This window comes from Vanacampus margaritifer, chromosome 8 (assembly GCF_051991255.1).
Source record: "Vanacampus margaritifer isolate UIUO_Vmar chromosome 8, RoL_Vmar_1.0, whole genome shotgun sequence".
NCBI lineage: Eukaryota > Metazoa > Chordata > Actinopteri > Syngnathiformes > Syngnathidae > Vanacampus > Vanacampus margaritifer.
The window spans coordinates 16,646,667-16,661,860 of record NC_135439.1 but is presented as its reverse complement, the minus strand read 5'-3'; the positions used below and the strand labels follow the sequence as shown (position 1 = coordinate 16,661,860).

At 37.1% G+C, this 15,194-nt stretch overlaps 1 protein-coding gene across 9 annotated transcripts in view; it reads right to left on the bottom strand.

The window, feature by feature from the left end:
• LOC144056015 (band 4.1-like protein 1) overlaps nucleotides 1-15,194 on the bottom strand; it is a 77,337-nt gene that overhangs the window by 16,797 nt on the left and 45,346 nt on the right. For 5 of the 9 annotated variants that reach the window (XM_077572349.1, XM_077572353.1, XM_077572356.1 and 2 more), the window contains exons 6-16: nucleotides 13,874-13,916; nucleotides 11,559-11,634; nucleotides 11,061-11,279; nucleotides 9,698-9,785; nucleotides 9,460-9,612; nucleotides 7,775-7,872; nucleotides 6,710-6,885; nucleotides 6,412-6,635; nucleotides 6,133-6,168; nucleotides 3,800-3,847; nucleotides 2,205-2,354 (exon numbers count right to left, since the gene is read on the bottom strand). In XM_077572349.1, the coding sequence (XP_077428475.1) occupies nucleotides 2,205-2,354; nucleotides 3,800-3,847; nucleotides 6,133-6,168; nucleotides 6,412-6,635; nucleotides 6,710-6,885; nucleotides 7,775-7,872; nucleotides 9,460-9,612; nucleotides 9,698-9,785; nucleotides 11,061-11,279; nucleotides 11,559-11,634; nucleotides 13,874-13,916 (1,311 nt within the window). Of the gene's footprint in view, nucleotides 1-2,204; nucleotides 2,355-3,799; nucleotides 3,848-6,132; nucleotides 6,169-6,411; nucleotides 6,636-6,709; nucleotides 6,886-7,774; nucleotides 7,873-9,459; nucleotides 9,613-9,697; nucleotides 9,802-11,060; nucleotides 11,280-11,558; nucleotides 11,635-13,873; nucleotides 13,921-15,194 lie in introns of those variants that run through there. The other 4 variants (XM_077572355.1, XM_077572352.1, XM_077572351.1 and 1 more) reach the window with 4 other exon arrangements.

Here is a 15,194-nt window from a genome sequence, read left to right as displayed (position 1 = left end):
TTGAAATACCACCCAGCGTGGAGGACCTTGAACGCTTCAACGGATATTTTTCAGCTGCGCGATGGAGGATCCTTCCGCCGAGAAAACTTCGAAGAAACCTTCGAAAAAGAGGAAAAATGACTCAGCGACGGACACGGACGACCTAGCCACTACGGACGTTTCGGTCAGTTTGCTGGACTCCATAAATAAAAAACTTGAGGTCCTCTCCCTAATCAGCGAGGACGTCAAAGAATTAAGGGTAAGTTTGGAATTCGTCAGCCAACAGGTAAGTGACCTCCAACGTGATAATGCCGAGTTACGCTCTTCTCTCGTGACTGTTTCAGCCGAGTTGGAAACCATTAAAAAGGAGAATAAAACGCTAAAAGAAACTGTTCTGGATGTCCAATCCCGTAGCATGCGGGAGAATTTAATATTCTCAGTTATATCCCAGCCAAATGCTATGCTAATAAATCACTAACCTGAAAATCGATATAAAGATGTGCGCAAACGCTACAATTCCAAACCAACTCGCTAATGAGGCGTGTAAGGAGGCGTGTACGAGACAATGGGTAGCAGAGCAACTACGTCAGTTTAATGGAAGTGATGTCGGTAGTCTCTGCTCGTCGTCCTATGAGAGGACAAACAGCCAAATTATGTTTATCCCAGTGTTTAACCTGAAGATGGCGCCACGCAGGCTAAAATGTCAAAATATGACCAGGACATGTAGACAGTTTATCAGCCCCCCAAAAAATTGCTCTTTAAAGTATATCCAACATCTACAAAAATAATCAAATGCTCCAGGAAAAAAATAAATAAATAAAAGAAGAAAAAAAAATCTAATGCAAAAAGTCCTCTAAACAATACTGCTCTGTCTGTGATACTTGCAAATGGACAACATTAAAATGCAACTTTTCAAGTCAATAATCCACACAGCGGATCCAACTGAAAAAAAAAATAAATAGCAAACTTCTGCTTTTACTTTGAATCAGGAATTAGAAATTAAAAGAGTAGAAAATTGCCATTAATGTCATGCAATTTTAAGGGAAAGTGCATAATTAGGTCTTTCTTTAGGCAAGGCAAGTTTATTTCTATAGCACATTTCATATACAAAGCAGCTCAATGTGCTTTACACAAGGAAAGACAACATCTATAAGCATCAACAAACAGCAGTTAACAATTCAGAAGCAAAGCAGAGAAGTAGCTTACAAAATGTACTAAAACATACATTGATCATGTTGAAACATTAGACAGCAAACTTTAAAAACATTTAGAGTAAAGAGGTATTCTCTTTAAAATGATCTGTCATTGATTTTTTCTGTATCGGCATCGGTGACTACTCATGTGGTCAGTTCTGTTATCGATCTAAAAAAAAGTGGTATTGAGCATCCCTAGAAAAAAAATAATAGTTTTATCTAAAAACGAGTGTTATTGCATAAGATGCAATTGATACTGTATGTAATGTAGTTGAACCTGATGTCGTCTCCAAAGTGTACATCAAACGAGTAACCCTTCACAAGCAATAGCTCACAATTCCCAAGACATCAGTGAGTACAATGTCACTTCCTCGTGTGTTATTGCTGAATAGTTGTTTACTGTGTTTGGCTTCGTTTAAATCTTTAAACAACACCAAATTAACTCAAATAATTGGTGAATAAACTAATAGAATTTTTTTTTTTTATATAAAAAATAATCAATAAAATAATCAATAAAATAATCAATGGAATAATCGATTCTAAATGTTCTCTAGTGACAGCCCTATATACAACACAGTCAAACTTGCTTCTGCATCAACATGAATCATAAGAGTTAGGAGTTCAGTATCTCACTCAAGGATCAAATGAGCTCAGCACAGATGGAATACTTAAAAAACTACTTTACCGTAAAGTTAAATTACAATGAAACGGCAAATGTATGTGTGTTTCCATAAAAAAAGGATTATAGACAAAGGAGATCACCTCTTATGTGAAAAGTTTGGAAAAGTCCATATACTAACATATCTCGCCACAGAAAATGTTTGTTAAGGCAACCCAGTGAATGCAAGTTTGAATTATTTAAAAGCAATGAAAGAGAAAAAGTTGAAAGACGGTTTCTCATGGGACAAAAATATAGGCTTCCTTTGGTGACTGGAATATGAATACACTTCGGAATGGACCAAAGTTCACTTAAATTGCAACATATAGTGTAGTTATCGACTTGATGTTAGAAATGTTAAAGCTCCAACTCACAGCTTTTTTGTCTGGTGTGCTGGGTGGCGATGACGATGACAGACGCTTCTCACGGCTCATCAGCTTGCTGTTGGGTTCCCTTAGGGCTCGCTTGAGCTCATTGATGCTGGCCTGGTGCTTCAGCAAGACATCATGTGACTTATCCAGAAACTGGAGGGCCATGTGTGAAAGGAGAAAGGGAGTCAAGCATACATTAGAAAGTTGTCCTCAACTCATCGCACGAGTTCATGAACAGGTAAAATCGAGAGAGACTCTTCTCGTGAGAATTATGCAGAATGTCAGACGAAGGATAATGCAGAATACATTATTTTTAAGATGACTACTGCTTCTAATACTTAGTGGTGAAACTGATCGCAAAAGTCTCCGTTCGGATCGGATCACGGATTTGAGTCACGGATTGGATCGTTTTTTTCGGATCAGCAAAAAGAAAAGATAATTAATACTTTGTCTTCATTTATTTTGTAAAACACTTTTTCGCATTAAATAAAAAATAATAATAATTCAAAATGACTAATATAGCCCTTTAGAATTTATAGGAACACAATTTTAAGTTCAATATATACAGTGTACTCTTATTTTCTGCTGGGGTTAGGTTCCCAAAAATGGTACAATGAAAACAGCAGAGGCCCCAGAGTTGAACCCTGTGGAGCACCATACGTTCCGTTATACATGTGAATTCATATTACAAAGATCTGTCCGACCACTTTCTTTTTTTGCTCGAAATAGTTAATATGAAGAGATTAAAATACTAAAGAAATCACACGACGTACCATCACAACAGCCACAAGTCGACTACTGAGCGCACCAAATTCCCTGCTGCACTGATTGGCCGAGAAATGTAGCATGATTACCTGCAGCCAATGATGGCCAAGCGGGGCGTATCTTCACAAATCATATGAGTCGGGTGTGTGTCTACTGTTTTGAACTCCACCAAACCCTGAGACTCAACAAACCCCTGAGCTTCGATCGAACCCAGGTTAACTATTCCCAGGTCTCTTGATAAAAGTGATTTGACATTATTGATTAAAATACACAAAGACCAAATTATTACACCATTTTTTACCATCCTAGTTGAAATCTCGTAATTTGTTTTTGTTGTTGTCTGTTTTTTTTTAAGGAAGCTTTTAAGAAAGGACTCCAAATCTTGATTTTTTTGGTAGATTTCTGTTTGATATCTATGCTGAGTTTTGATTTTTAGTCTTAACTTCTTTTTTTTACTCTGATTTTAATTGACTGTTTTTAATTTACTATTGCTTTTATTGTTGTTTTATTGTTGACATTTATTTGTAATGTAAAGTGCATTACAAATCAAATATATTATTATAATCATAAGTCTAGTTCACCTCATACTGAGGGGCTAATTAGAAGCCTTTGTTCAAAATACAACTTGAAAATGATCTAGCCAGAAGCTGATCACGAGAATAATGTCGAACACAAAAGGTGAAGATGCTAGTGAGGGAGACACTATATCACTCATCATTGAGCTCGTGACAGATGGTGGGTGTTTGTGAAACTGGACGACGTGCTTAAGACTACATGATGCAGAAGCAGTGCAGACGCATGGAAAGCAAAAGGGAAAAGTTGACGAAATGAACCTGTACATCCTGTTTGTGCTGGGGGGTGGCCTCCTCATCCGACTGACACTGCTCATTTGGAGAAGGACAATGTGCAAGGGATAGCGGTGATAGTGGATCGAAGGAAAGAGTGCAGGACCAGGGAATGTGGAATGAACACCAAATAGACAGACAGACACAGACAGACAGAAAGGAAAGCAAAATTAAGACACACTTCCATGCCAAATGCAACCCAGAGGACATGTAAATATTAGGGATAGACCAATTAATGACTGGGCCGATTATCGGTGCCGATATTCAGCATTTTACCAAATATCGGCATCTGCTTTTTGGTAAAAATCTGATGGCCGATAATAGATCATTATAAAACTGTTAACTTCAGGGAACTATGTTGATGATGACCCTGGGAGCACTCCTATTATTGTCTAAGATTTAGAAACTAAACAAAAACGTTTAAAATTTGTTCAATAAGCATATGCTTAAAAATAGTCCAGAAAAGGAGATTGTATTTTTACTAATTTGACTGCCAATATTTTCCTTTTAAATGAAAATCGGCCTTCTTGACTAACAATAATCGGTATCGGCCTTGTAATAAAGATATTGGTCTATCTCTAGTAAATCTATGCAAAATCAATTAATCAAATTTTCAAATGAGTGTGATGTATCAATACAAGAAGGTCAACAGGGCGGCTTAGATTTTGGATTCAAATCTCGGCTCAGGCTCATTTCTACCTTTGCATATGTTTGTTGTTGTTATTGTTGTTGTTTTCCTCATGATTCCTCCCAGAGTCCAAAAAGTTCAAGACTTGAAATTGTCCATTGGTGTGGATGTTACAGGAAATGGCTATTGGTCTATATGTGCCCTGCGCTTGGCAGGTAAAAAGTCCAAGGTGTGCCTCGGCACTCGCCACCAACAACCAGAACGAGGACAAGCAGGGGCGTGTAGAGGGTGGGGAGACAATGCGGCGGCTACCCCCGGACCTCTAAATTAGGGGGCATTCAATCAATGTGTGAACAAAGATAAAGATTTTGACATTTTTGATCTTATAAATCTTTTTTTTGTGTGTGTATGTGAGTCCAAAACAGATTAGTAGCTACTTTAATCTCATGAGTCATTTCAGTCGGTCTATTACTGTTTTTTTCTTCTTAACCAGCCATTTTCACTGAAGCAACCCCCTTCGCTCCTGGCTGTTTTACTGGATTTTGACTGATTTTGCAAGGCCCACAGAATATTGTGTTCTATCTTTCTATCTGTTTCCATTTTGCAGCAATTAGCATTAGAATATAGCTAAGTTCCATCATTATTCGCAAATACATTTAGAATTTTGAGTAATTGAGGGTTTTTTTTCAACATGGTCCTGGTTCATTTACTATGCTCTGCTGCCACCTGTTGGCCATTTGTGTAATAACTACCATTTCTTCAACCGATCTTTGCAGTTGACAGGCTGTATTAAAGCTTTCTGTATGGTCCAGCATTTAATAAAAACAACATTAAAAAAACTATAAATATGTCTTTGGGACACTTAACACATTTTAAATTGAACATATTTATACGTTTTGGGGAGCAAATGAGTTACTGGCATATTTGCATGGCCGTGGCTTGTGGAAACATGCTAATAGCTAATTGCTAGATTACAAGGGGTTAAAGGTGTACATAACACCAAATCAATTTATTAGTATTTTTTTTGGGTTGATAAACTGTATCAAAAAATAGAAACGTGTGTCTACTAATGCTGTCTACTTGTCCTGGTCCTTACTTTGACATTTTAGTGCATGTTGTTGAAAGCTTGAATTTGGGGCAAAGACGGTCCATGTGGTGCCATCTTCAGTTTAAACACTGGGATAAACACAATTTGACAGTTTGTCCTCTCATTAGACAAGCATGGACTACCGACATCACTTCAGTGAAACTGACATAGTCGCTCTGTCACCCACCGGCTCAGTCTCGTACACGCCTCGTTAAATTTAAATGCCTCCTTAGGGTGTTGGAATAGTTGCGTTTGGCAAACATCTTTAGCTCGATTTTCAGGTGACTGATTTATTAGCATAGCATTTGCTCAGTTTATTTAGCATAGTTTGTCGTAGTATAGAACTTAAAGATCGTAGATTTCACTGCTGCTGTCAATCACAGCCAGACCACACCCAAACATCTTCCCATTTGCAACCCAACGGTCCTCTAGGCAACGCCCCCTTTGAGCGCCATTTTCAACTATTAGTGAGGGGTAGAGCAAGAGTCTGGTTCGGCGGTGAGTTCCACTTTAAGCTGAACACTGCCTTGTCTTAGAGAAAGGACAACAAGATAGTTTGACGGGTTACAAGCAGGCAGACAGAGATGAAATGAGCAGGTCATGTACCTCCTGTTTACTGTCAACTGGTGAATCGACCTCCTCCTTTTGGTCAGCAAGAGGAAAATAGGAAAGGTCATTATAGAAACAGAAAGCCATGAGTTTGAATTGTTCGCCATAATGAGAACACTGTCAAGTGGGACATATGAGCACTGCAGTCAAGAGAGAAGTCAAAGGAAAGGATATTGTTAGATCCAGCAAAGCCAGCATTGCGTTGTGTTTTTTTGACTAAACCTCATGTGGTGCCTGTTAATGTGATGATAACTGACTAAAGGAATTCTGGCCCACCACAATTTCTTTCTTCTTGCTTGGTGAGACATTTCCATCCTGGTCTCTGTCCATGTCCTGGCCCTCCTCCTGGTCCAGATCCTCCTCGTCTTGTTCCAAACTGGGCTCCAGCTCAGTTTCCTGCTCATCCACGGAGGGGCTGTGGAGACGACGCTGTTCGCTAACGCTGTGATGGAAGAGGCCATCATGATTCTCACACATGGCTGACACCGGTCGGGAAAACTCTGGTGGTGATAACGAGAGTTGTATTAGCTCAGCAAGATAGCAAACCTTGCCGTACATTGGAGGAGCATCTTACCTCCGTCTAAACTTCTGGAGAGCAAGTGCCTCTTGCTAGTGGAGCGTTCAAAATGAGGAGCGGGTCGGTCTATGAGAGCGCTGGCCTGTCTGGTTTGAGCCTGCGTTCTTCCACTGTATCGAAACTTTGAGCCCATCACCAAGAAGCCCTTGGGAGGAGGCTCTGGAGAAACCAACCTAGGAAAGCAGAATCTTTATTCAGATATTTTTAGCACATCAAGTTCAAAAAGCAGCCTGACAAAATGGATGCTGGAGCTGGGAGCAAGTTGTTTCCCCCCAGATTTCAAAGAAAACAGCATCCATCCATCCATTATCTGAACCGCTTATCCTCCAGGTTTGTTTCAGTTCCTAGTAGGAGTGTGCCAAAAAATCGATTCTCATAAGAATCGCGATTCTCATTTAGTATGATTCAGAATCAATTTTAAATGTCCCAAAATCTATTTTATTTAAATTGTTTTATACTGTCTCCCTTTTGTTTGTGTGCCTTTATTGGGAGCGCTGTTCATGTTGTACCTGATTTGGTCACTTAGGGGCAGTGTGGTTCCACCCGGTCTGATACACTATTAAGTTGTAGCCACATTAGAGAGTAGAAGGAAAAAGTCACGATAAAGTTATTCCAATAAAAGTAGTTTTTTCGCAGCGTGGCGCCGTTCTTTTGAGTGATAAAAGGGCCACGAGTAGCGCACTAATTTGCATTAGCGAGTCAGAATGGAGTAGATCATTACAATTCCTTGCACATCTATAGATTGAAGAAAAAAATCATTGTCAATCAAGTCATTTTGAATCAAAAATTGTTCTTAATCGAAAATTGATTTTTCTGAATCGAATCGCACACCCAAAAATCTGAAACGAATCGTGAGATAATCAAAGATTCCCACCCCTAGTTCCTAGGCCAGGCCATTAATATTTTCCTACAGCATATTCATTGAATCCTCTGTGGCTTTGTTGAGCAGTGATTTTTATAATGTTACACCTTTCAGTCAGGCTTTCCATCTTTATATGTACTGTATATCTCATCTCATTTTCCAATCAGGACCAGTCAGGATAAAAGCATATCGATTCTTACCGGAAGAAGGTGTGATGCTCAATGCAGACTTTCCACAACCTTTTGGCAGCTCTGTGGTTAGGTAGCTTGAAACCAATAGTGCTTTCAAACTGCTCATACTGGAAGGAGTGGACAAAAAGTATAACATGAGTGGCAATTGGGCAAATGAGAAGGTTCTTTAAGTTATATATATTTTGTTAGCGCTCTCATTTTCATTGATAGTGAAATCAGTAACAATCTTTGCTTTTGGGTTCAATCAACTGCTGTCACTGCATCTAATCATTTTGTTACATCTGCATATATATATATATATATATATATATATATATCACGTTTAGGAATGGGGAAAGAGGTTTTCACGGCTGCAGCTGCAGCAGCTCTCTTGAAGGGACTCTTTATTTGGCCCAATCACAGGCTCACTGTGTGGCTGTCACTTAACTGTGCCTGGTGCATACAACCCAACACGGTGATTTTCAGGATGAGGATAACCCTTAACATGGTCTGGCAAGGCCAGAATGTATACCAGGTAGATGAGTGATTCAAATATTACTGTATTGGGAATTATGTATCTGCATATGTTTTGATCCATTGACTGTGATCGATCCATCTATCTACCTATCTAGTAGTAATACTAAAAGATTCATATAATTAGCTCATCAGCAAGCACCACAGAAGCCAGATAACAATCCTGAGCTTCAGAATCAGGTGTGTTGAAACATTTAAAACCTGCAGGACTCTGGCCCTCGATGACCAGGATTGGGGAAGCCTGCAATAGATGCATTGTACTATAATTACACTGCAATCTGGTCATGTTGTTTTGGCATCTGTTGAGAATAGAAAAATTGAAGTAGGGCGGGTTGCCTTTTCCAAATGTTTGTGCACTTGTAGTGGCAAAAGGGACCAAATACTAAAACTCCCAAACCAATAGATTACTTATGTGGTATTTAAGATCTCCTTGTCGTTATCTGTAAACAGCTTGCATGCAAAATATGTACCATATAGTACAGAGTACCTGTAAGTTACGATGACACTTTCCCAAATATTCATCTGAAGCAAATACCGTACACGTATCTTTTATTATGTAACATGCACTAGTTTACACTGGCCAACATTTTTTTTTTCACCCAAGTGCCAAATATACTGTATATATATTTTTATGTTTTTGGGGTTATATTGGGCTACTGAGTTCAAAAATAAAATCAGTTTCTTTGAATTGGCTCCAGTTTTTAAGATATTGATATTTTCTACAATTAATTGAATGATAATTAACATGTTTTGATGGTTTACGAAAGGTTTGGATCATTACTAAAATTAGGGTTTGTGCTTTCATGTCCCCTGTTTGTCTTATTATCTACTGCTAATCTTGCCTAATTTTATGAATTTTTGCTTCATTTTCACATAAAACATGATTTGCATATAGAAGGCTCTCTGTGACAATGATTTCCATCTTTCATGATATTGCATAAAAAAATGAAAGAATACTCTATTGACATGTTTGAATAGACAGATTTAGCCTCATCAAATCTGAAAGAGAATGTCATAACTTTTTCAAAACAATAATCTAGAATACCTCAAAAGCGAGAGCCAATTTGAGAAAAAAAACAATGTCATTTTTGGGATTCAATGGCATCAAAATACTATAAAACCGTTTAAACTTGGCACCAAATATGTGTGTTGACCGTGTTATTTTTCGCAAGGATGCGTACCTCTCCAGGTCTTATCTTAATATAAAAGTTGCTCCTCTTATAGGAGATCTTCAGGATCTTTGGCCAAGCGAAGCGGTTGATCCTCAGCCTGTCGCGGTAAACCAGCAGGCCATTGGCGCAGACACCCAACATGATTTCGATCCCTTCAGAATCCTGCAGGGGAAATGAGTCAGCAAACAAACAGAAATGAGTAAAGAGTGTCTGAAAAAGTATGTTTTTAAAAATCCATGCAGCCAACCTTGGCGTGGTGCAGGTCCACCCCATACATGGACAATTTCTTTGCATTCTCCAAAAAGTTAATTTCAGCCTCCGCTGGAGTCATACCCCTGTGGGTAGAAAAATCTGTAACCAACATCAATAGGCATGTTCACAGTCTTCAATTATAAAGCCCTTATCTTGCACATTGAGAGCAGAACTACTCGGTAAGGTCATTTAGTTTTAAAACTAAACTTGTTTTGAATATGCTAGCACTCAATGACTACACACAATGTCTTGGGTTGGACTCCGTCGTTGCAAGACCGACCCACTCACTCAAGGCGGTTTGCAACAGGGGAGTCCAACCCCAGACACACTTAGGACCGCCCCCTCATTTGAATAACATTTCGACCTGACAGAGCGTCTGCTGCATGAAATAAATAAATGTGAGAGCAGAGCGTTTTTATTTGTTGATTGACATATTTATTATTTTGGGATTTATTTAGACATTTATTTTTATATTTATTTTTTGATATATACATATATATATATATATATATATATATATATATATATATATGTATATATATATATTAGTGATGTAAAAGTTAAAGCATTAATTGATTAATTAATCACATAAAATGATCGCATTAATCATGAATTAACGCAGATTAATCGCACTATTAATTTTGACCATAGATTAGCCTTTAGCGTGACAGCGGATGGCTACGTTTAAGGTAGCACACGTTGTGTTTGAGCAATAAACATAATTTCATGCATTAAAGTAAAGCATTTAATTAATAAATAAAATATCGGGGTCATTTTTTTCCATTTTAAATCATGCAAGTAAATTAGCTGATTAGAAAAAGAGAAGGATGAGCATGTGCAGTGGATCAAAAGATGTTGAAGATGTCCACATAACATGTCAAAAGAATAAACACATAACCGGTGCTCTTCAAATTTGGCGGGGGAAAAAATGTAGATAAAAAAGCGATTTGTTATTAAACGATTAATCGTGATTAATCAAAATTCTAAAATGTGATTAATCTGATTAAAAAAATTAATTGTTTGACAGCTCTAATATATATATATATATATATATATATATTTATATAGTTGTTCATTACATTTATTATTATTATTATTATATTTTTTGCATCCGTTTTTATTTTCACTTTTATTAATTTGTTTATTTATTTAGTCATTTATCTATTTGTAATTTGGGCAGTTTTGGTCCTCCATAAATTCATACTAATGACATTTCTAAAATAAGATGACAAGACAATGTGATGAAATATGTATTGTAGCAAACAGAACACTAATGAATTTAAAAGAAATACAATATAAATTATTAAGAGTTTGATAGACTGAAATGATATTTATACAACAGCGGTGCCGGGTTGTACTTGTAGTTTCGATGGAGCTCCATGACTCTCTCCTCCAGCTCACGAGTCTGATTGGGAGCGAAACAGAAATCGCTGACATAGTCCGACATGTGCTCGTCATGATCATAGTCGCCGAGCTCAGCTTGGACCGAATAGGAGCCCAGGAGGGCGTGGGTGACAAACGAGCACGGCAGCCGACCTGACAGCATGTCATCCCTCAGCTGCAGACACAGGTAGTATCTGTCAGACGAGAAAAAAGGGGCGGAGAGGAAAGGCTTTGGCAGTCAAACATGGCAGAGGAAAGGCAAGCTCCAACGTGCATTCAGCGCAGTAAATCCTCGCCTGTTAGTAGCATTCCAGTTCTAATCCTTAAAAAGGGATGAGGGATTTGGTTTGCTTTAACGCGTGGGGAAATGTACCTTGAAAATGGTTACAGTACTTCTATAGAAACACACATATTTAGCAAACATTCAAAATTGCAAACTGTGAATCCTTGAATTAACATACTGAACACGCTACCTGGTAATGTCCTCAGTGAGCTGGGAGGGGTCTGGAGGGTAGAACTTGACAGTGAAAGCAAAGTGCCATGGGCTGTCTGCAGAGAGAAGGAGAGCTGAAAAATCATTACCGTCATGTCTGTCCTTTTTATTTCTTTTTTTTTTTGGGGGGGGGGGGGGGGAGCTCAGTATTGTTCATTCGGTAATTTTACCGATTTGACATGTCAAAAAAAGAAAAGAAAAAAGAGAGAGCAATGTCCTTTTTATTTCTGAAAGAACTAAATAATGTATATTCTCGTGACACTTCATCTCCACTTGCTTGAAACAATTAGATCACATTCAAGAGCTGAAATTTAACTCCGACCAAGCAAAGAAGACTACTTAGTTTATAGAGTGAAGATCTTTTCCAAGGTTGAACATTATTATTTTTTTAAATATAGGGTAAAATACCGTGAATAACACAAACCCATTTATGATACGCCTCCTGTTCACCAAAAATCACCTTAACTCATTCATTCCCGGCTATTTTCAGTGAAGCAACCCCCTTCGCTCAAGGCTGTTTATTTTGTTCTATTGCTATTAAAACATGGAACCTACCAAAAGAAAGATTAGAGTCTCTTCTTTTATCAGGAAAAGAGTATATTTGTATCTGTTTCAGTTTTGCAGAAAGTAGCATTAGAATATAGCTACGTTTCATCATTGTTAACAAACCTTTTGAAAACACTAGGGAAAAGAGATTGTTGCAACATGGCCCTGGTTGATCTCTTATACTCTGCTGCCACCTACTGGCCGTTTTTGTAATAACTACCATTGCTTTAGGTGACCTCTTCAGGTCAAAAGCTGCATCAAAGCCTTCTGTATGCTCTAGCGTAAAATAAGATAAATAAATAATAATAAATAAAATAAATAAATACGTTTTTGGGACCATGGCAATATTTAAAATCGAACATGTTTATACGTTTTTGGGAGCAAATGAGTTAAAAAGCTTATCCTCTCTCTCTCTCTCTCACTGGTATCTTTTATTCAGTGAATATGGATGAATAAAGATTCAAAACATACCAATAAAGTGTAAATGCTTTTATATTCAGGCGAAAAACAATGATTGAAGATGACTTTCTTTCAAAGTATTTGTAAAATCCGTTTTTGCACTGAACTGTAAGATACTTTAAAAATCTCTTTAGCGCTCTTTAAATATGTTGGCCGAATAAAGCTTGTAATTGAATGGTGACATGCAGAAGTTAATTAATGATAATACTTCTACGACTTTTTTTGATCAGTCTACATCTGTCAACACTTAACCCACTGTCCATTCTTCTGCTTTGTGGCCTCAAATAAGGCAAATAAACTCCAGGCAATGAATTATGCTAATTTATATTGATTTCCTCTGTAACAGAATTTATTTAGTACCCACTGGCATTGGAAAATAAATGAGAAGGACATATTAAGCCTTTCCAAATAGGGTGGGAACAAATGAGTATTTTTTTATGAGCAAATGATCATCATCTTAAACTCACACAAACTAAGCAACCTTTCAAAAACTGTGGTTGTGGACAAACACAATGACAATACACAAGTAGCCTGATAATTACGGTACGTAAATGTCCAATGACAACACTCAACAAAATAATCTAAATTCTTTAAAAGGCTACTCTTGCCAGCAATCTTATTGGACATAAATAGAAATTAAATGAAAAGGTTTTGAACCAGATTTTTATTTTTTATTTTTAAGTCTGATTTCAGACTCCTTTGATTTCATCATCTCAAATGTACAGTAATTATCTTGTAATTTTCTTTGTCCACCATGAAACTAAAATAATTATCATTGTGTTTTATGCCAAATAATGTACAGTATTAAAATGTGAGAGATAATTGGTGACCAAATTTAAACTTAATTCCACTGGTAAATAATTAATTTGACTGTTTTTGTTTTTTTATTCAACCTAAGTTGAATATGCTTAATAATAATAATAATAATAATAATAATAATACCTTTTATTTATAGGCGCCTATCTGGACACTCAAGGTCACTTTACAACAACATTTAAAAACATACAAATACAATGTTAAGAACAATATGAAATGAAATAGAAAAATAAATAAATAAATAAAATAACAGTAAATAAAAATAAAAATAAAATTTTAATACCACTGGTAAATAATTAATTTGACTGTTTTAGTTTTTGAATTCAATGTTGAATGTGCTTAAAACCTTTTGATCAAAAGATTAAATCTTGAGACTGGTGAGTGTAAATTAGATGAAATCATGATGTTTAATTTTGCATCAATTTGTGAAATGCAAAGAGTGTATCATCCTGACTTCCTGGCTAAGATACTCACTGCGCATCTGTTTCTTGATCTCCTTGGAGGGGTCCAACCAGTTCTGGAAGACAGAAGGCAGGATTCATGCAGGGCGGGCAGCAAAGATGGCAATTGCGAACACTGGTGACACATTTTACTTTAATTGCCATTGGTATCCCTAATGAAAGCCTCTCCATATGTTGAAATAAAGAATGCAAGTCCGCCACAGCTGAGCAGTTACGATTTAATGAAAGCATCTGTTTCTTCATTGTACTGCAAATTGAGCGATCTTTAGCCTGCTGCTCTTATCCTGTTTGATAATGCCCTGATCTAAATTGCAGTGGCACCAATTTATTTTTTGGCCACCAGAAGAGCTCATCAGCCAATTGACCAAAAGTAACCCTGCTGCAACATGCATACAGAAAATGAAAGAGCAGTGAAATATTCTCTATGGAATATTTGTTTTCGCAAAAACTAATTTCAATGAAAAATGAAATGAAAAAACACAACACGATTATTTGCACATCCTTTTCAAAATGTATTCAGTTGAATACACTACAAAGACTAGAAAAAGTGTGTATAAGCAGTGATGACTCGTGTGTGGGTTTCTTTCCCTTAAATATTCTATCATTATTAGATTTGATGTTTGAAACGCTTCACTTTACTTGCATCTAAAAGTTAATTGGGTGCTTTGGGATTTCTTTATACGGATGCTGACTCTAGCAAGTCAAAAAGTTAAATTTAATATTTCCAGATCTTTATTTATCTGGTCATGTAAAATTACTCTTTATACTACAGAAGTGTTCCTTTAATATGAGAGAATTAGAGAAAAACACAGTCAACTACATTTGAATAAATAAAGCCAAAATATTTTCTATGTAGGTGTTTATTGGGGGTGTGCCCCCCCCCCCCAAAAAAAAATCAATTCTCATAAGAATCACGATTATCATTTAGTACGATTCAGAATAAATTTTAAATGTCCCAAAATCGATTTTGCCCTTGTTTGTGTGTGCCTTTATTGGGAGCGCTGTTCATGTTGGACATGTTTTGGCCACTTAGGGGAAGTGTGGTTCCGTGCTTTCTGATACACAGTTAAGTTGTCTCCACATTAGAGAGTAGAAGGAAAAAGTCACGATCAAGTTATGCCAAGTTTTTGCAGCGTAGGAAGAGCATATGCCGGTGAGTAATGTAAACATGCTTTCCTGAAGCATTTTGTATAAATAGACGTTCTTTTGAGTGATAAAACTGCCGCGAGTAGAGCGCTAATTGGCGTTAGCGAGTCAGACTGGAGTAGATCATGATGATTCTTTGCACATCTATAATTGAAGCAGAAATCCTTGTCAATCAAATCAATTTGAAT